General features: G+C 42.3%; 1 protein-coding gene across 1 annotated transcript; it reads left to right on the top strand.

Annotated features, from left to right (window-relative positions):
• The first annotated feature begins 467 nt into the window (after positions 1-467).
• Det1 (DET1 partner of COP1 E3 ubiquitin ligase) lies at positions 468-15658 on the top strand. The gene is made up of 5 exons (XM_010621041.3): positions 468-610; positions 3150-4242; positions 6491-6678; positions 11402-11593; positions 15057-15658. Exons 2-5 carry the CDS (start codon positions 3160-3162, stop codon positions 15244-15246), a joined length of 1653 nt encoding a protein of 550 aa, XP_010619343.1. The 5' UTR covers positions 468-610; positions 3150-3159; the 3' UTR covers positions 15247-15658.
• The last annotated feature ends 6452 nt before the right edge of the window (positions 15659-22110 follow it).

Here is a 22110-nt window from a genome sequence, read left to right as displayed (position 1 = left end):
GCCAAAAAAAAAAAAAGAAAAGAAAAGAAAAACAAACAAACAAACAAACAAAAACCCTAGTAAACACAAAAAAGAAACATTTGCGTCTATATGTGCCAGCAACTGTCCTGGGCACCTAACATTCCGTTAATATGATAAATACAATGTACGTACACACGGCGCTCACTATCTAGAAGGCGACAGAGAAGATGGTTTTTCAGCTGATGAAAACGGAGCGTCCAATCACAAGTTAAAAAATTAATTCAATTTAATTAAAACATTAAATGAATATGTTTGTGCAAATATGTCCTGCAGTTGCAGAGATATTGGCATAGGAGATCACAGACATACCCAGATTAGGGCGCCGGGTTAATTTTTCCTTTGCAGCCTTGATGGTTTTGCGCCTCCACCGGGCGCTAGGGTGCGCTCCAATGTTTCTCAACTGGATGGTGCCGCTCTCTCCCCTACTTCCCTTCTCTCTGCTCAGCAGTTCCGGTGTCTGGCGGAAGGCAGGGGTCGGGAGCTGCGGGCGCCGGGGTCCCAAGGCATGGCGGGGGCGGGGCCGGGGGAGGTGCGCATGGAACAGGTTGGGGCGTCCCTCGCCCCGGCCCCTTGAGCCAGGACCTGACAGGTGAGGACCTATCCTTTTTGGCCCAGCCTCCAAGCCGGTCAGACGTTCCCCGGGAGGCTCCTCCCCGCATGACATCTGAGGCGACCCCCGCCATCCCTCACTGTTCTCTTCCCATTGAGGCCCCGCCCCAGGTTTTTCTTTCCGGGGGCGCCCCCTTGGGCGTATGTGTCCGCCCCTTGGCAACCTTTACTCTTTCTAGAAGTCATCGCAAGGAATTGAGGGATAGGTTCACCTCTCAAGGGGAAATTGATACTTAGCAGGGGAAAGAACAGTAACATACACGGAGTTCGTGGCCCGATTCACCCAGGCTTTCTTAACTTCTTGCATTCCATAGGGGACCGAGATGCCTACTGTGTGCCAGCCCCAGTGCTAGGCTTTGAGTATATCGAGGTGAACAAAGTAGCCATAGTTATTTCCTGTGTGGAGAGTACAGTTTAGCAGGAGAATCGAACATTAAACACAATCACACAAGTGAAAGTGTAAACACAAATTGGGACATTTACTGTGGAGGAAACAATGACAAATCTTGATTTAGATAGGGTAGGCATGGAAGACTTCCTGAGGGAAATGACATGAGCTGCAATTTGAAAAATTGTGACATGGGCCAGGGGGAATAAATTTGCAGATGCCCTAGTCAGGCCCAGTGTTCGAGAAGGGGTGGGGGGCGTAGCTGTGTGTCAAAACACTGGTGATCACATGGAATATAATGTTTGTGTACTGGACTCCTAGAGCTCACCACCTCGTGAAGCCCATGAGCATAAGTAAAATACGGAGGCAGAGTTGCACAAATAACAATAGGTGAAGAAGAGGTATGGCTACTATATTGGATTTTATTTAATGGAGAAGTGAAGGAACACCCTTGAAGTGATTAAGCTGATAGGTGAAATAGGGATTAGCAAAGCCAGGAAGGGCCAGATGGGAAATATTTTAGGCCATAGACCTGGTGGTCTTGGTCTCAGCTACTCATTTCTCCTTTCATAGGGCAAAAGGACGTGTAGGCAGTATGTAAATGAATGGGTATGGCTGTGTTCCTATGAAATTTTATTTACAAAAACAGGGAGGCAGAGCTGGTCTTGGTGGCACACACATAAAATCACAAGTTTGAGGCCAGCCTGGCAAACAGACCCTTATCTTGAACAAACAAACAGGGAGATGGGCTAAATTTGGTCCGAAGGTGGTAGCTTACAAGAGCTTGTCCACTGAGCTACATCCTCTTCCCCCACTGTGGTTTTGATTTATGTTTCTCTGATGAATAATGATATGCATCCTGCCATTTACAGTTTTGGCCATTTGTGTGTCTTTGGGGGAATGTGTGTTCAAGTACTTTACACATTTTAAAATTGGGTTTTATGAATTTTTGTTAGATTCTAGGAGCTCTTTATATATTCTAGATATTAACTCTTTTATTGTTTTGTTTTGGTTTTTGAGACAGGGTCTTGTTTTGTAGTTCATAACTACTGAACTATGCAGCCCAAGCTGGCTTTGAACTTGTGGCAGTCCTCCTGCCTCAGACTCCTGAATGCTGACGTTACAGGTGTGCATCACCATACCCAGAGTCTAGGTATTAACTCTTTATTAGATATATAATTGGCAGATACTTCTATCATTCTACAGGTTGCTTTTTTACTCTGTTGAGTCATCTCTATGTCTTTTGATACTCAGAAGTTTTAAAGTTTGATATATTTCCATTTTTCTGTTTTTGTCTGTACTTTTTGGTGTCCTCTCTAAAAAAAATCATTGCTAAATACAATGTCATGAAGCTTTCAGTTAATGCTTTCTTTTAGGAGTTTTATAGTTATAGGTCTGATGGTTCTTTAATCCATCTTGAGTTAATTTCTGTAAATGTTATAAGGGTCCAACTTTATTATTTTGCAAATGGATTACAAATTTCCTAAAACTGCCCTTTGCTGAGTGGTTGTCAAAGCCATTTGATCACACATGTGAAGGTTTTTTCCTGAGCTCTCTCTCTGTTCCACTGGCTTATGACTATTTATGCCAGGCTTTTAAGATTACCATGGCTTTGTAATATGTTTTGAAATGAGGCAGTAGACCCCTCCAATTTTGTTACTTTTCAGCATTATTTGTAGTCTCTTTAAGATTTCATATACATTTTAGGATGAGTTTTTCTATTTTTGCAGAAAATGACATTGGGATTTTGATAAGGATTGCAGATCTGCAGATTGCTTTAGGTCATCTGACCATCTAAACAGCCCAGTGATTATTTTTCTTTGTATGAATGCATATGGAATGTGATTGTTGTACTGTTCAAATGTGAGGCACTTCTGTGTTTATTCTGTTGACCATTCCTGTTATCCAGGCATGCTTGGAAAGTATTCCTTGTGAGTGACATCTTTTTCTGGCACCTATTTCTAGCCTTAGAAATGTCAGCACCACTTTTTGATAATCTGGGAAGGAGACATGCTGCTTGCTGTCAAGAATGCCTAGGTTCAGGATATAAAAAGAGAAGCCTCTTTGACTTGTATATATTTATGTAATTATTTTTTTTACTTTCATAACTTGTACTCTATTTTCCATGCAGAGATGTGATAATGGATCATCATGTTTCCACCATCAAACCTCGAAGAATCCAAAACCAGAATGTCATTCACCGCTTGGAACGTCGGCGGATCAGTTCAGGCAAGGCTGGTACCCACTGGCACCAGGTCCGAGTGTTTCACCAGAATGTCTTCCCCAACTACACAGTTGTCAATGTTGAAAAGCCTCCTTGTTTCTTGCGTAAATTCTCACCTGATGGACGCTACTTTATTGCTTTTTCTTCTGATCAGACTTCCCTTGAAATCTATGAGTACCAGGGCTGCCAGGCAGCGGAGGACTTACTACAGGGCTATGAGGGGGAGATCCTGTCTAACGGCAATGACCAGCGGTCAGTCAACATCCGGGGCCGGCTCTTTGAACGCTTTTTTGTCTTGCTGCACATTACCAATGTTGCGGCCAATGGTGAGCACCTGAACCGGGAGTGCAGCCTCTTCACGGATGACTGCCGGTGTGTCATCGTGGGGTCTGCGGCCTATCTCCCAGATGAGCCTCACCCTCCCTTCTATGAGGTGTATCGGAACAGTGAGTCAGTCACCCCAAACCCACGGTCCCCACTAGAGGACTATTCCCTGCACATCATTGACCTTCACACTGGACGCTTGTGTGATACACGCACATTTAAGTGTGATAAAGTGGTTCTGTCACACAACCAAGGTCTATATTTGTATAAAAACATCCTGGCCATCTTGTCTGTGCAGCAGCAGACCATCCATGTCTTCCAGGTGACCCCTGAAGGCACTTTCATTGACGTGCGGACCATTGGCCGCTTTTGCTACGAGGATGACCTGCTCACTGTGTCAGCTGTCTTTCCTGAGGTACAGCGGGACAGTCAGACAGGCATGGCCAACCCCTTCAGGGATCCATTCATCAACTCCCTGAAACACCGACTGCTGGTTTATCTGTGGCGCCGGGCAGAGCAAGATGGCAGTGCAATGGCCAAGAGGCGCTTCTTCCAGTACTTTGACCAGCTGCGGCAACTGCGGATGTGGAAAATGCAGCTTCTGGACGAAAACCATCTGTTTATCAAGTATACCAGTGAGGATGTGGTGACACTGCGGGTCACAGATCCATCTCAGGTATGGGGTGAATTCTCCTGCCCTCTATGCCCTCTACCTCCTTGAAGATGGGAAAGGTTCCCCTGGTGCTGCTAGCCTACCTGTCAGTAGAACACATTTTATGTAGTCTAAATGGTTGGAGCCCTGGGGCCCAAACTTAAAATCAGCTTCATTTTTCTCTGTCCACTTGTATTGATCTGGACACATGGAAGCCAGATCTCAAGCCATTGGCATAAAGTCAGTCACCTGTGTGATTATCACCCTCATTCTTCTGGGGAGCATTCTCAGTACCCTTGAGATGGAAGCCCTGATGCTCTAAGGTCAAAGCATGACTTTTTGAATAATTCTGCCTTGATTTTGTAAGACTCTGCTTACTGGGCTGGCTGCTTGGGGGCTGGTAATGAGAATGAGTACTCTAATGCAAACCTCATAATCCTTTAAAAATCTAACGACTTCTGTCCTTTCTGCCCTTAATTTCTAAGTCTGCTTTGGATGGAAGGCTGGTAAATGTTTGTATACTTTTACATATTCACATAATTATGAGAGAGCTTAGTAAAACCATGATATAATTAAACCTTGTCTGGGACTACAGAGAAGGGATGAGTCAATTTTTTAAATCAGTTTTATTGGTACATTTAATGTATACAGTATAATGACATTCATTGTTGGGAATTTGTACCTTTACATAATCAATCTTGGTTCTTACTTTTCCCCATTCCCCTACCCTCCCTTCAACCCCCCCCCTCTATCTGCAAACATTTTGTTACCATTATTTTTCATTTTCTCATATTCTATTCCCTTCTTTCCTTTCCCCTACCCCTTCCATTTCCCCTTTGTCCCCTTTCTTCCTATTTCACATCATCTGTTGTATTGTCAATTTTTTATTTAGGCTTGAACTACAGTTAACCTGTAAGTAAGTCGTTTGTGATCACTGCACTTGAGATTATCCTTTTTTCCTTTGCTAACAGCTGACCTTTTTTTCTGGTGGCTACAGTAAGTTGTAGGTAGAAATACTATTAAGGCTCTGACCTTTAGTTGCTAAGTTTGTAACTCTAAACCCAATCTCTGTGCCCCAGTTGGCCTCCTCACTCCTCCCCTGGTTTAATTTGATAGGTTCCAATAAGGTTGATGTGTAAAAAGTGCATCTAAACACAAAGCTTTGATAACATTATAGGTATTATTCTCAGGTTGCCCTCCAGCCTTTTTAATTTAAAGCCAAATTTAATTTCCAGGTGACCGCAAAAGTGATGAAATAGGAGCTCTGGGAAGGAGTGATTACTAGTACAACAGGTGGGCCAAATGGGTAATGGAGATTTAAATTCAATCAGAGAAGGCGAGGTACTAATCCCAGTGTTCTGAAAACTTCTAGAGTCCTGTTGAGAGCTTGCAGAATAATTCACACTGCTGCATTCACTGTGATAAAGATTAGGGGTTCCTGGGGCTTCGTGTTAGGCAGAGCAGAGCATTGGAGGTTTAAGGGAAGAAGGCTTGTCACCCAGGGGCCCATTCAGAAAAACTGGTAGCTCTGCCACCTATGGCATCTGAATGCTTTTCAGGTTACCCCTCTGATCTTAATTGCTCCAAATCTCAAATGTATTTTACAAATGTTCTTGGCTGAAAGAACATTTATGACGGAAGAAATGGAAAATGCCTGTCTGATTTTTCATTTGTTTAGCAGTAGTGCCCTGTGTGGATACAACTTGCCTGAGCAGTTTTAGCACACAATGTACTTAATGCATCTCTCTGCATGTTAGAAATATTAAGAGGGAAGAATAAATAACCCTAAATTGAACTTTCAACTGTACACATAGAAGACAAAATCATTTGCCAAGAGGCAGCCCCAGGCTGCAAATCACTTTCTCAGTGGGAAAGAAAATTAAATCTGACATTTAAAAAAAAAAGTATTTTATTTTAATCTCAGGGCAGATTGGGAAGGAAGTAAGGACTAAATACTCGGAAGGAAAAATACTGAATTTGCACAGTTTGAATTGAAGGGTTGAAAGTCTTTTTATACATATGTGCTGTCCAACTCGGTAATTCTAGCAGGACAGAAGCAGTGGGAAGTCTGTCAGCATTGAGGCTCTGGATTGATAAAACCTTTGATACTTCCTGTCCCAGAGCCATTGGGAGCTGTGCTTCCACCCTGGTGCTAAAGCTGAGGTACTCGAGTACTCGTTTTATTTGGGTGGCATGGGTTGTAAGCCAAGTGCTGTTTTCTAGGCATTTCTTAACACTTAGCTGTTTCTTAGCACTCTCTTTTATTCTGCAGGCATCTTTCTTTGTGGTATACAACATGGTGACAACTGAAGTGATTGCTGTGTTTGAGAATACGTCAGATGAGCTTTTGGAGCTCTTTGAGAACTTTTGTGATCTATTCCGCAACGCTACTCTGCATAGTGAAGTCCAGTTTCCCTGCTCAGCCTCTAGCAACAATTTTGCAAGGCAGATCCAGCGCCGGTAAGCTTTTCCACCAGGCTTAGCAGATCTAAGTTTTTTTTTCTAAAGAAAACTTGTTGGGATTGGGGTTAGGCCCATAACAGTTTCCTCCAAGACCCTTTCTCCTCTTCTCCCTGCCCACCTGGCCTTGGTTGGGTCCTCCTGTTACTGTAACCAGCCCTTTGTGTCTTCCTGAACTTCTGCCTATCTCTCAACACTTATGAAATTATTTGTATATTGCATTCTTCCTAGACCATATGTGAGCTGCAGAAAGATACTGAGCATTTGTTTGAAGTTTGTTGAATGAATAATTAAGGAAATAATTTTAGAACTTTTTGCTCCGTATGCATGTTCTTTTGCAAACTCCCCTCACATGAAAATAAAAGAATAAAAAGTTCAAACCTATAAGAATACAGAGAATAAAAGAGAAGAAAAATGAAGACAGGAGATATTAATAGTTTTAGAAGCTAAAAGGCCAGTCGATGAGTCATAACTGACCTAGCAGACTGAAGGCTGTAGAATTTAGTCATCAAGAAATAAGCTTGCTTTATGTAAGCTGGAGAACTCTGGAAAGGATCAGGAAGTTTGAGGCTTACATACCTCTCAAGGTACCTGTGAGATAGGCTGAAATCAGCAGGATTGGCAAATTCTTAAAGAGTAGCAACCAGATCCTTTAGAGCCCTCTTCTAGACTTATAATAGCCAGGCCACTGTCCCTTCCCCTTCTGCACAAAGGGCTGCAAATTTATTTTTTCAACAAATTGAACCAGGTGCAGGAGACAGAGCTGAGAGTGGACTGAGACACATCATGCTAAAAACAGGAATTAAATGAAAGTGACATTTCACAGGGCAAGACTCCCATCCTGTTTCCCAGGTACAGCATCCAGGCTTATAGCCTCATGCAGAAGATCAGAGATTTTTCTCTAGGGAAGCAGACCAACCCAAAGAAGAGACTTTCAAATACAAACACTTGGAATTCTTTCACAAAATATCCAGACCACTCTAGATTGACGGTACCAATCAGCAAGGTCCTCTTCTGAATCAGAGCTTCTAGCAATTATCTTAGTTCATTACTGTGAAAGCAATGATTCCTTTGGGATAAGAGCCCAGGCTAAATTCTGCTCTTGTCAGACAAGGCCTCTTTGGGTTTTGCACACCTAAATTGTTCTAGCCTTAACCAGAAGTAGAAGACTTCTGCTTTAGGTCTCAAGATAGGCCAGACCACAGTGAGTGGGTGAATCATAATAAGCATTATTGCTTTTGGAATAAGTGAGCAAAGCAATAGCTTAATGTACTAGTATCATATTTATACAAAAGACTGCTTGACTGGAAATAGAAGAATATTGATACCCAGATGCATGATTTGCTCTTTTCTTTTTCTCTGGAATGCATAAATCTTCTGCCTTGCTAGCAATTCTAGTCAGTATAGAATTTTTGGCAGTAGAACATGGGTCAGATTTTGCTTTCTTCATGATGGAATGGATTCTATTTCTTCTCTTCTTCCTCCTCCCCTTCCTCCTTCCTCTTCTTTCTCCTCCCCCATCCCCTTGTTCTTCTTTATCTTTTTTTCTGGTGGTAGTGGTGGTGGTGCTGGTCATAGTGATGGTGGTGGTGAGGATTAAGGCCAGTAGTGAAGGTAAGCTCATGAAGGCAGGAACTTTTGTCTGTTGTATTCACTGTCATGTCTGCAACACCAAGGCCAGTGTCTGCAGTGTGGAAAGATCTTCTTGGTGTCTCTTGAGTGATTGAAGGACCTGGACGAAACTGTTTTCTGAAAGTTATTTCAGAATACCTCTGGAATTATGGAATACTGCAAGAAGCCCCTGGAGGAGAAAATAAAGGTTGAAGAGAAAGGCTGTATATTCTAGTGCACTGATCTTCAAAGACAGTTTTGCTTCAAACTACCAGAGGATTCTGAAAAACTATAGATTCTCTCAGACATTTTTAAACTGAATTCTCAAGATTTTAAATTATTATTACTGAATTTTAAGAGGTTGTAGAAGATGCTATTTTTAGTGTATATTAAGCACTGAAATTTAAAAATAAAATTAATGTTTAATCTTGAGAGTCACAAAAAAATTTTTATAATGCCATTTTACATATAGCCAAAGCTGACTAAAGACCATAGTAGTTTGGTGTTCAAATTATTTGATATAAAAAATATGGAGCAAATTATTACCATTATATTGGAAATTTTACATTGTTTCTTTATATGTTCAAATTCATGTATCACTCTTCCTCACCCATAGAAATATATCCTAAGATAATTGGTTGACTACTGTATCATACTTACTTTGTTGAAAATAGTGTATGTATAAGTCAAATTATTTTTTTATTTAATGTGAACATGGCTCAAAATGCTGAATTTTATGTAATTTTTTGTTAAAATAAAAGAAGATGAGTCCCTTATTGGTCCAAAAGTTTAAAAAAAGACATTAAGGATTAGAAGGAAAGTCTTTATCTTAAAGGAGGCCAAAATTAAATAGAATAATGAACAAATAGTAGGAAATAATGCTGCATTTACTGAAACAATTCAACGTGTAAGAGGAGGAACATTCTAGAAGTGAGAAACTCTTGGAAACTTAAAATGTATTAGATATATTTGAGGAACTCTATATGAAAAAGAATAAAAAGGTATGTGAAATAAAAAGTAAAAAGAAACATTAAAGGATCTGCCCACAAAAGCCAATATGTGGCTAATTCCAGAAGAAGCAATAGGGGAAACAAAGAGGAAGAAATACAGTGAGCACTTTTCCAGTACTGAAGGACCTAACTTCCTTGACTGGCTGGGCCAAACAGTGCTTACTGGAAGGGGTTCACGATGGTTCATGGGAGCCAACTGTTCAACTCTCAGGTATTTTTGCAAGCTGATCACTAAACACATCATAATCCTCACAAGTGCAATGTCCTGAGTTCAATGCTCGGTACCCGCCTCTCAAAAAAACCCCACAAATAACCGCATCATACACAAATTAATTGTTTGCTAAGAAACTATAGGAAAGCAAAAAAGGGTGGAGGACCCCCAAATCTCTTTTACACAAATACAACTATTAACATCATCTTTTAAATTGTTGTTTAAATATAATCCAAAGCTTTAATTGTTTACAAATAATTTAACAATCTGGCTTTTATAGGTTATTAAATAAACTTTGTCAAAGTAATTAAATGAATAGAGTCATAGAGGCTGCTAATGAGACATCCCTTAGTGAACAGAGGAGTGGCTCCATAAAAGTATTTTCCAGTCTTTGCTCACTAGGGAGACCTCAACAGTGTTCCTAGTCTTATAACAGATTGATGCGATAGTTTTCATAGTCATATAAAAGACATTTTATAAAGATCAATAAATATTACTTAAATATGTTATTGCACTATGTTTACATTGGTTGTCATCAAAGAGACAAATTCTGTTGTTGCTATGATATGTTTACACTGGTCATTTTCAAAAGATTAAATTTTCTGTTTAAAAAAAACAGGGCCAGGGATTTAGCTCAGTGGTTCTGCCGCGTGCCTTGCAAGCACAAAGACCTGAGTTCGATCCCCGGTACCAAAAAAAAAAAAAAAAAAAAAACAATAACAAGGTTTTATTAAAAAGATGCTTTTGTTTCAAACTGAATTAAAGGGCATAAGGTCACATACATATAATTATGATAATTATTATTGTTAATGTTCTGGTGTACTAAATATTTATGCTTTCTGACTGTACAGATTTTCTAATATGTTGTTTATGATAATAACCTGTTTTGATCCAGGTATTTGCCCTTTTCAGACATTCCAGCTATTTATGATAACATTTCTGGCAGTCTTTTCTTATTTTTAAACTTCTGTTTTCTTTGTGTTTTTACCTTACATTATAGGCAGAATTATGTAGCCCACTTTTTAAATTTTTTTTCTCATTGAGTTTATTGGTACACTTTAGGTATACAGTACAGTTACATTCATCACTGGGATCTTGTACCTTTACATGACAGGTCTTGGTTCTCATTGTTTCCCCTTATCCCTGCCCTCCCTTCACCCTCTAGCCCACTTCTTTTGCTTACCATTAAGATAAACATTTTTCCTGTTACCATATAATCTTTGAAAATTGTAGTTTTCCATTCGGGTTGAAAAGTTTTCATTGTCTTAGGCAAGACAATACTGACTGTGCGCAGAGACTGGTTGCCTGTCCAAAAGCTTTCTTCTGACAGAGTAGTAAATAGGTCAGGTATGCGCCTGTGTGTCAGTGTTCTTCCAGGTACTGGTGGTTCTACAATGCTTTGTACTGGTTCCCACATTTTATTTAAACACGGAATGAGTAGTTTGTCCAAGCATCTGGGATAAGTGGCCTCCTAACTGATCCCAAGAAGACTAAAAGAGGCAGCTTCTGTTCCGGATTTCCTGTGCTCCTTTACTCCTTCCTAATTCAGTCTATTATTTAAGGAAAGCAAGTTCTTGACTTTCTTTTCCTAGGTGAGCTGTTATTGAAAAGATACAAATAGTCGTGTAGAGCAGTTACATTTGTCTTAAACACGCTTGTAGAGTCTGTGTGAACATCTATACAGTAATTTAAGACTCACATTTCTATTTTCTGAATTTTAAGAGTGTCTGTAGCTTGCTAGACTCTGATGTATAAAAGAGTTCTGTCTTTATTCAATACTAGGGTTAATTTTTATTTATAGGAACAAGTAGCGGTATTTAGATACATGTTTGTCAATTTAAAATCCCAGGGAGCTTCAACGAAAGCCTTCCTCACGGGTGCTTTGTTTTAGGTTCAAAGACACCATTATAAACGCCAAGTATGGAGGGCACACGGAGGCAGTTCGCCGGCTGCTGGGTCAGCTCCCCATCAGTGCCCAGTCCTACAGCGGCAGCCCCTACCTGGACTTGTCCCTCTTCAGCTATGATGACAAGTGGGTGTCAGTCATGGAGCGACCCAAGACCTGTGGAGACCACCCTATCAGGTACTGTGTCACTGCTTCAGTTGCAGACTGTGCAAGGGCTCAGGGTGGCCTGATTTCCATCCTCTCACCTCAGACCTCATTCATGAGGCTGTCTCCACTGTGCTTTTGGGTAGACTGAAAGGGCAGGTTGTTTCTGTAATGAGTGCTTTGGTCACTGAGATACTAGTCTCAGAAATTAAATACTCCTACTCTTTGCTTCCCATCAGAACATCTACTTCAGACAGGTGTTTTCCCCTTTTAAAGGTATCAAGGGAAAGAAATAGTACTTTCCCATTAGTGATCTAATACCATTCCATTATAGTTTTGTAGTTGAAACTTCATTATTATGTGGGACTCAGTTATTTTATCCCTCATGTTACCTAGTAGAAAAGATAGTAGAGATAGTTTGAAAAGTAGGCAGACTTAGGGGAGAACCATGCTTCTTCTCTTGGAGGGATGGTGGAATGTAGACTGCTGAGTTGCTTGCTGGGACCTTGAAGCCAACCTCTTAGTCCTCTTAGTCTGGTTTTCAGACCCACCTGTCCCCACATCTGGAGCCCATGCTGTACCAGCTGCAAGGAAGAGGAGCTGGCACCACTCTCACTAATAGGGTTGTCTTGTGGGAGGGGCTTGTGTTCCTGGAACCCCAAGCATATAGAAACTGGTGATTAGATCTTTAGAGTAGATGTCTTTCATCATTCAACTTCACTGTGCACTAAATGAGTCTGTGCAAGCTGGGCATGGTGGTGCTTGCCTGTCAGCTCAGCACTTGGGAGGGTGAGGCAGGAGGATCACTGCACAATCCTTGGCTGTTTAGCAGATTCAAGGCTAACCTGAACTACATAGTGAAACCCTCTCAAAAAATCAGAACTAACTAACTAAATAGGTCTGTGTAACATACTTTGTACCATTAATTACTGTTCCATTGGGAGTTTTCAGTCACATTCCAAACACCAAGTAAAAGAAATTACTATCACAGAATGTTTTAAACCTACAGGAAAAGTAGAAAAGTGTGACCACCACCTGTGTGAGTGGTTATCACCTGGTGACCAGTCTTGCTATATCTCCCCACCACCACCACTTCCTTCCCCACTGCTGCCTTGGATTATTTTCTTTTTTGTTTTTTTTTGGTACCAGGGATCAAACTCAGGTCCTTGCACTTGTGAGGCAGGCTCCAGAACCACTAGGCTAAATCCCGGCCCCTGCCTTGGATTATTTTGTAGCAAATCCCTGTTATCCAAGCATTTACCTATAAATATTTTAGTATGAACTTCTAAAAGACAAGAGCTTTAAAATGCAACAACAAACAGGGTGTGATGGCACACACCACTAATCACAGCACTCGGAGGCTGAGGCAGGAGGATCCCAAGTTCAACTCTAGCCAGGGTGACTTGATCCTGTCTCAAAAAACAAGAGAAAAAACAAAACAAAAAGCTAGGGATTTAGCTCCATGCGAAGGCCCTGGGTCCAATCTCCAGTACCTAAAAAAAAAGTAACAATAAAATTCCTCAGAATATCATCCCATTTTGAGAAAGTTAATCAAAACTTACTCATACCACCAAATAGCCAGATTGCACCTTTGCCTGTTGTAAATATTCTTTCACAGTTCATTTGTTCCAGTCAGGATCTAAACAGGGTTCCTGAATTGGAGTTTGGTCACTGTCCCCTGAAGTCTTTTTCTCTGTGTTCAGCTTCCCTTTTGTGTCCCATGCTCCCACGCAGTAGGATTGCTGAAAAGGCCAGCTTGTTCATTTTGTGGTGTCTCCACATTATGGGACTCTGCCCATCGCTTCCTGTGTTTCTCATTCCCCGGTATCTCCTGTAAACCGAGGCTTAGAAGCCCAAACAACTCACATCGACTGACCACCCCTTTGTGTGTTGGGGACTGCGTGGGTAGGGTAAATGTGCTTTTTACACATAAAAACACGTAATGGGCCTCATTTGATCTACTCAAGTGGCAGGAGATATATTTCTGTCCTCTCTGACTTCCCTGCCTGCTCATTTGAGAAGATGAGCCTAAGTAACACATCTGGCAGTGCCATTGCCTGTGACTAAAGGGGTTTTCCTGTAAGGATATTAAAGACATCTGAAGAGGTAATGCCATTACTCTGGCCCTTTTATGATTGGTCTTTGTCAATATGCCTGTTTACATTTATATAGTTGTAATTATGGTTAGTGTCATAGTTTGTACCCTGCTTTTATTCCATAAATGTTTTTCCATTTTGTTATATCATCTTCACAATTACAGACCTAATGATGGCATGTTAGCCCATTAAGTAGATGTACCATAATTTTTTTAACCATTCCCCTATTACTGACCATTTATTCTTTTTATGCATTTTTACATTAGAGTGAATGTTATCGTAGCCATCTTTTTTTTTTTTTCCTTTCCTTTGAAATGGATCTCACCATGTTGTCTAGGCTGGTCTCAGACCTATAGGTTCAAGTGATCCTCCAACTTCCACCTTCCAAGTAGCAGGGACTGCAGGTGTGTGACACTGTGCCCAGTTTATGGTAATCATTTTTAATCATGTCACTACTTCATTTAACGTAAATTCTTAGGATATAAATTTGGGGAGTAAGATTATTTCACTGTCTGCTTATATATTTGCTTTCCAAAAGGGAAATTACAGAGCTATGTAATTCAGGGCTGTTCATGTCCTAGAGCTTTTCCCTGATACAGCACCCACCTGCTAGTCATCTCTAGTTCCTCCAACCACAGGTCATTTACTTTGCGTAGGAAAAAGGTGTTTAGGTAGCTGGATCCATGGAAGTATCTTTAATCTCGTATGTTAGATGAAAAGTTAAGAATGACTTAGTATTTTGTTTCTGTGAATGAAAAAGAACCTCCCCAAAGAATTTATTCTTAAAAGTGAAAACTCATAAAGATGGGCCGAGGACTGCACTGTCCTGTGTGGTGGCCGCTCACTTAAAATGAAGTGAGTCAGAGGAGATGTGTTCAAGTGTCATGTCAGATTTCAGACATTTAGTAAAAAGAAAAACGTAGGTGAAATAACTCATTAATATTTTTATACTGATTGTAGGTTGAAATCATATTTTAATATTTTGGATATACTAAATTAAATAAAATGTATTATTAGAATTCCATCTTTTTTTTTTTTTTTTTTTTTTTGCTTTTTTAAACGTGGCTGTCTGGAAACTTAAAATTGTACCTGTGCCTTGATTTGTGGGTTGTATTTCATTTCTAGCCCTGGCCTACACAGTCATTAGGCAGGAACCCATAGGAGTGTGGGGGCTGTAATTTAGGGTATAATTGAGCCGTCTTGGGAAAGAGAAATGGCTAGTGACACAGGGCAGCATAATAAAAATTTATAATCTCTGTCCTAAAGTACCAAGGTGATTATAGTTCTGCTAACCTTGGGCTGATGTACAATGAATGAATTGCCACATCCCCTGCTGTTCAGATTTCAAGGTGGTGATGAGTATCAACCACATCCTCTCTCTCTCTCCGTTTTCTATTTAGGTTCTATGCCCGGGACTCTGGCCTGCTCAAGTTTGAGATCCAGGCTGGCTTACTGGGCCGCCCCATCAACCACACAGTGCGACGCCTCGTTGCCTTCACCTTTCACCCTTTTGAGCCTTTTGCCATTTCCGTGCAGAGGACTAACGCAGAGTATGTTGTGAACTTCCACATGCGACACTGCTGCACGTAGCTGCCTCACCACAGCCAGCTTATCTGGCCTTGCAGGACTTTGTCCGCTTCTTTTCTCAGTGGACTCTGGGGCAGGAGTGCCTACGGCTCGGCCTGCCCTGTGGGCTCCCGGCTGATGTGCCAGAGAGGAGCAGGGGCTCGGCCTAATGGGACTTCTGTTGTAAACAGTACTACTGCTGATCAATTTGAGGTCCTCTTGCCTTTTCCCCATGGGAATGCCCAGCATTAATTAAATCCATTCAGTTTCTGTTTATGTAGCATTGTATTGCTGTGAAGATAAAAGCATTACACCTTCAACTCTTTCATCCCACGTCTTGGCATTATGGTTTGTAGTCAGAAGCAGGTAAATTTCATTTACTCACAAGAGATGTGTATGTCCTCTCCACTTATCCAACAAACAGACCTGTCTTTATAAGAAAAAATTAAAGCCTTGGTATTTTCTTACTTAAATATATCCTGTTTGATGACTGTCTTATGTTCCTATCGCACCGATGCTTTTTGAGTATTGGTTCCAAGTAGGACTGGAAGCGATGGCAGCTGCTCCTGAGAGCACTAAGTGGTGAGTGCCAGCATGGAAGACAGTTATCTGCCAGGATTGTTCCCGAGGGTTTTCTCCTGGTAATTGTCACAGCTGGGGGAGTGTGGCGTAATTGCATGGTCTCATGTGGAAGCATGCTCGTGTCTGCACCATCTGTGTTGGGCAGGTGGGAGAGTGAGCAGCCCTCACTGGCCGTAGCAGAGACAAAGCACTGTGTAGCACGTACTGTCCTTTGGGTCGGGGGAGCTGGCAAGCTCCAGGTGTCTCTAAAGAGATCACGCTGGTTGTCCCAGGGTGGCTGAGCTGTCACAGCTGTCCTACAGATACCTGATGGCCCTCAGCCCTCATCCTTTTGTCACAACTTCAACTGGTCTCTTCAGGGGGCTTGTCAGACTGTTTATGTTTCATCAGCATAGGAAATGCCCCAGTAATACAGTCAGCTTGTTTAGCAACATCTGCCTTGGAAGGCAGATTTGAGATGTTAGGTTCCTGAGCAGGCTGTGAAAGGAGCTGTGGACACAGACAGCTGGTGCCTTATTCCCTGCACTGTCCTGACTTGCTTGGGAGTAGAAGATGATACAAGATGCTGAGCCCCACAAGAACAGTTTGGCTAATTTCATTCTCTTCAATATTGAATAGAATAGCTAAATCTATTCTCTCTTAGCCTGCAGTGCAAGTTCTGAGTCAGGTAGACTGTGCCAAGATGCTGAAGGATCATCATAATACAACTTGGTAAAAGCTCTAATAGTGACTCTCTGAGGTCAGTGGAGGGAGATGAAGGTGAAGGAAAGAAGGGGAGGTATCCTAGGGAAGGGACACTGGAACTGGGTAAATGGGAGTGTGTTGTGTCACTCAGGCTGAAGCTATTTCAAAGAGACTGACACACACAAAGCCACAGAAGCATGAACAGCGCTGTTGAGGTCCATCATGGTGGATAATCTAAGAGAGCCACAGCATAAACTGGGGTTGGGGGCAGGGAGATGGACCTGACAGGCAGGACCTGACACCGTGAAGAGAGGTGTTGTGCACAGTGCTAGGGCTTTACATAGTGGAAGTGTAATGGGAAGTTCACTAAGGTCACTCTCAGCAGTAGGAAGAATGGTTTTGAGGGAAGAGACTGGAGAGAGGGAAGGCAGATAAGTCGGGTGGTCACACAGAGGAGAACAGGAGGGCCTGGACAGTGTTACTGGGCCTCAGGAGGATGATACACTCTGAAGGACATGGCCAATGCAGCATCTCAAAGCTTGGGGACCTAATTGTAAATTAGTATCACTGTACCTCATCGCCATGGGAGTTTTGTCATGGGACCCAGCCTTTCCCTGCAGAAGTACTTTGCTTCAGCAAATACCTAAGGACTTGGCAGTGTGGTGAGGTCACTCAGGGCTCCATGTGAACCCCTATGCTCATGAGGTGCATGTCGACCAGCTGATTGCCTAGCCTCTCTGAGACTTAATTTGTGTTTCCTTCCACCTCAGCACACATTCCCCTGGTCATGTCTTCCATCTCCCATCATCTCTGCTGCCTGGCTCTGACACATCTGTTCCCCGTGCCCCTCTCTCACCATGCCTGGCAGCCTCTCATGCTCATTGTACCCCACTGCAGACAGCTGCAGACCTTACTGGCCCTCCATCCTTGGCCCTACCTAGAGAAGGCTAAACCATTAGAACCAAAAGTCCCAGTGCTCTGATTCAAATACGAAGAGTTTGTTTTAGTTTCATTTATTTTTTATTTTGTTTTGACCTCAGTTCACTCTAAGATGCTTAGGATCATTCAGTGGTCCTGCCACACAGCCATTCCAAGACCCAAGTATCTGCCATCTTGTTTCTCTGCTGTCCCCTGTGGTGTTGTCCCTTGGATTGAGCTGGCCAGAGGGTAGAAGAGTACGAGGTGGTTAGATCTCCGGTGAAGTGTGCCGTGCACAGCCACGTGGCCATACGTGCCAAGCAGGAGAGCCTAGGAAGTGCCATGTGCCTGGCCAGCTCTTGTGTTTAGAAGGAGGGAAAAGAGTTTAGTGGACTGCTAGCTCCTGCTGGGACAGTAGCTTCTGCATTGGATGTCACTTCCCTCAGGGGCTCTCCTCTTAGCCTAGGGTGCACAGCTACTCTACAGCCCCCCCACCCCAATTATCCTTCACTTCCTTGCTGCTCTACCCGCTTTATACTCATTTAGAAAAACCTCAACTCTGTACCTGTCTGTGTTTGAACACCTGAAAATTGATGCAGAAGAAAGATATATCTGTTCTTAAACCCGTAACTGTAGACCTAAAATGGGCACTCAGCACCGGTGAGCGATCGTTGTACACACACCTGACCTATTTACCTTCCCACTCCCTGAAGCACTATTTTCTACCTCCACAGTCCCCTCTTTGAAATTCCTGTTTCTCAGCCAGTCACCTTGCCACTTTCTTTTTGGCAGAAATGGCAATCATCAGAGCATTCCTTTCCTGGATGTGCTTGTTGATCATCTTGACTCCTGAAGTTAGTTGGATTGTGAGGTGCTAACTTAGTCCATATGAGGAGTTATCCCAGTGATGAGTTCACAGGTGAAGGGGCTGCTAGGAGGTGGGGCTTCATGGCAGGAAGTGGGTCAGGGGGCCTTGGCCTTAGGGACCATATCTAGTCCCTGGCCCCTTTCTCTTCGGCTCCTTCTCTGCTCCCTGCTTCCCAGGTGCCATGAATTTAGCAGCTTATCTTCACCACACCTTTACACTGTTTCTGCCTTGGAGCCCCTGACCAGGGGCTGAAACTGTGAGCCAAAGGTAAGCCTCTTCTTTAATTTGCAGTATATTGTCCTGGGCAGGGTAAAGCTAACTGTCTGACTTGCGTTTGCATTTGTTTCCTGCTTTTCCTCCTGTTCTGGGGAATAAAATATCCCTGCTTCTCTAAAACACCACACCTTCTACCTGGCCACTGAATCCTGTCTCCTTTTGACTTCTCAAAAAAACTCTAGACTTTGTTCCTACAATTATTTTCCTTTCTGGCATGGCCTCTCTTGTGATAGGTCATCCATACTGGCGTACTGATATGAGTGATGGCAAACCTTTTAGAGCTTTCAGTGACAGCCTGCTGTGGCATGCATGCTGTAGGTTTGCCACTGTGGGCCCTCCCTCACCTTTAGTTACTGTCCATTACTCTGTTATTTTTTACAGCAAAACTTCTCAAAAGAGTTCCCTAAATGTTTTCACCTTTCATGTCCCAGTTTTCCATAACCTGCATCAGAGAAGTTTCTGTCCTCAGCGTGCCACTGAAACTAGTCTATACAGCTGTCCCCTCTTGTCCCTCTCTTATTCAGCTTCCCAGTGTTGGACAGAGTTGATTTCTCTCTGTATTCAGAAACATTTGGCTTTCCTGGTTAACTGGTTTCAGCATTTGTTTCTGAATTCCCTCCTCCTCCCTAATTGTTACTTCTTGGTTCCCCTGTTGGCTCCTTGTCATCTGCTTACCTTTAGTTTTTTTTTTTTTTTTTTTTTTTTTTTTTTTTTTTTTTTTTGGTACTGGATGGAACTCCTACCCTTGAGCTTGCAAAGCACGCAGTGGAACCGCTGAGCTAAATCCCCAGTCCTGCTTTACCTTTAGCTTTTCAAATGCCCCAGTCCTTGACCTTAGATTCTCACCCTTTTCTCTGTATTCTTTCTTTAGTTGATATTCATCCCCATAGTTTTAAAATTTACTTATGTACTGATGACCTCAAAGCTGTAACTCCAGCCCTGACCTCTTCCTTGAACTCCAGACTCAGGTGTTTCATGACTTAGATGACATCTTCATTTGGATAGAACAGGTTATTTCAAAAGTAGCATAACAACATTGAGCCCCACCCATCTTTCCTTCAAGGTATCCCATTTAGTTTCAATATCTGTACCCATTTACTTGAGCCAAGAATGTAGGAATTCCTCTCAGTTTTTCTTTTTTTCCATCCCTTTCCACCCTAACCCCCATAGCGGACTCCACCTTTGGGATGTGCCAGGAGCAGTTTAAACCTGTCATTCCAGTCTCATAGTCCTTGCTGGTGACTAGGACAGAATCCTGGGCCAAAACCAGGCAGTGTGAAGGGTGAGGTAGGGACATCATGTGTTTTAATTCAGGTCAGTGATGCCATGAGGAGAATATTTTTCTTTTGAGAATGTCAATGAGGAAACATATAGCCTGCATTACCATTATCCAAGGCTACATGATCATACTCAAAAAGAAAAAAAAGCCTTAGGATAAAGCTAACCTTGATGCAGAATGAAGAATAGGGATTTGGAGCAGCCACTCTACATCCAGATGTCTGGTTCCATGAGACAGTAAATGTCCTCATTTTTAAGCTTCTTTGAATTGGATTGTCTCTCTCTTAGAGTTGAAAACTAATATATGCAAAGAGAAATGTCCCTGTGGAAAGATTCATGCAGTTTTTTCTGGCTTGGTACCTTCTTCGGTTCAGTTTTAATTTGCATGAAGCCCAGTGATGCTAGGACTCCTGTTGGATTTCCGTAAGATTCCTGGCTGTCCCATAGACACCTGAAGCTATGCTTGAGCTGTCCTGTGTGGTTTTTATGGGGGAGGGTGGATTGACATAGGATCTTACTATGTAGTTCAGGCTGGCCTTGAACTCACTTTCTAGTCCAGGGTGGCCTTGAACTTGTGTACATCCTCCTTCATCAGCTTCCCAAATGCTGAGATTACAGGAGTGTACCACTATACCTGGCTTAGTCTGAGTATTTCTTATAATTTGGAGATTTACTGAGGTGGGAGATAAAGCACTCATCCCATTGCATCCTTGATCTGTATTTAGTTCTCAGCCCTACATGTGTGTTCATATATGTTTTATTCCTAAAGGATCTAAGGTATCTCTCAGTAAATTCTAGGATCTTCCTCCACAAATGTCTAATTAATTTTAAGACTCCTTGAGAAGTAAAGTCTTTGGAACCAAAAAGTTTAACAAAAATGGGCAGATTTCAGGGACTGTGTCTTGGGATTTGAATTCTCTGCACCCTCCTCTCCCTCCTGCATAGAGAACTTTCATGTCAGTGTCAGAGCCTGGCTGCCCTGGACCTTTGAGAGAAAGGTTCCATTTTGATATAGCAAATCTCTCTCATTCAGAGCCCTCACACAGCATAGTATAAATAAGTGAATGCCTAAATTAGATAATTTTAAAAAGAAGTGTAGCTTCATTATTTTCGAGTACACAGAGTAACTTAAATTCAGCAATGAAGTGTTCCGTGGTAGAAACCCTTAGGGACATTCTTTAATGAGTAGATTATAATTATTGGTAATCAGCATAACGGCCCTCAGCAAAGCGTGCTTGGAAAGCAATTGAGCATATTAAGTGATTTTGATGTTCCAGGGGGCAATTTTGTTTACAACATTAATTTGCTCAATATATCCCCTTTATGACTGTAACCCTCTGCTGTTTAAAAAGGAAAATTCTAAAGCTCTCCCCATCAGACAACATTTGATTACCCTTCTGGGAGGCAGAGAGATACACAGTAGGACTGGGCTTTATCCCTGGTGGCCTCACAGAATTAAAGGAGCGGCTCCGGCTTGGCTGCAAGGCCTGGCGCCAGCCCTGGCCCTGTCATCTACAGCGTGTAACTCTGGGCTCGATAATAAGTGAGCCTCCGTTTCTCCTAATTCACAGGGTTGGTGTGAGCACAGAATGAGTATTAAAGCTCCTAATATTGTAAGTAGTCAGTAAATGTTGGTGGTCTTCTTCCTTATTTCTAGACCTTTCACCCTGTATGGCAGCTTCTCCTCTTTACTGTCACAGAGACAACTTAAAGCCCTACTAATACTTCACTTCCTGGTGACCAAGTGATATAACCTTGACCTTTCTTCAGGCCCAACTCCTAACCACCCACCAGAGACTGGCTCTACCTCAGCCTCTGTCCCCACCACACTCTTGAGAAGACCAGAAGACCCCTGCCCTCTTTGAGGCCTAACCCATTGGTTGAAGGGAGCTTCATTTGCTCAGGGTTTGTCCTTTTGGCATTGATGAATGTTATTGATAGCTTCAAGCCTCCCTAGACACTTTACATAGGAAGGTATTGGCCACGTGTCATCAGTTCTGAGACTCACTTTCAAGAATTTGGAACCTGTCTTCAAATTGGTGTCTTATCAGTGCCAGCCAGGCAGGAGTTGTGACATAACTGTCGTCATCCCCTCAGCATGTACAGGCTGGGCCTGCTCTTGCCAGCATTGCTATTAGTAATGTGACTGTAGGTGCTGCAGGTATCCAGTGTAGGTGCTTTTAAAGATATCTTCCGAAAGGCTATACCATAATGTGGTGTTATAGTGAAAGGTTATTTTGCACTCAGAAGGGCACGGACAGAGCAGTGGGTTGATGTTGATG

Source organism: Fukomys damarensis, unplaced genomic scaffold (assembly GCF_012274545.1).
Source record: "Fukomys damarensis isolate Sample0158 unplaced genomic scaffold, DMR_v1.0_HiC HiC_scaffold_7, whole genome shotgun sequence".
Taxonomy (NCBI): Eukaryota; Metazoa; Chordata; class Mammalia; order Rodentia; family Bathyergidae; genus Fukomys; species Fukomys damarensis.
The sequence above is the reverse complement of the archived record's forward strand: the minus strand, read 5'-3'. Positions and strand labels throughout refer to the sequence as shown.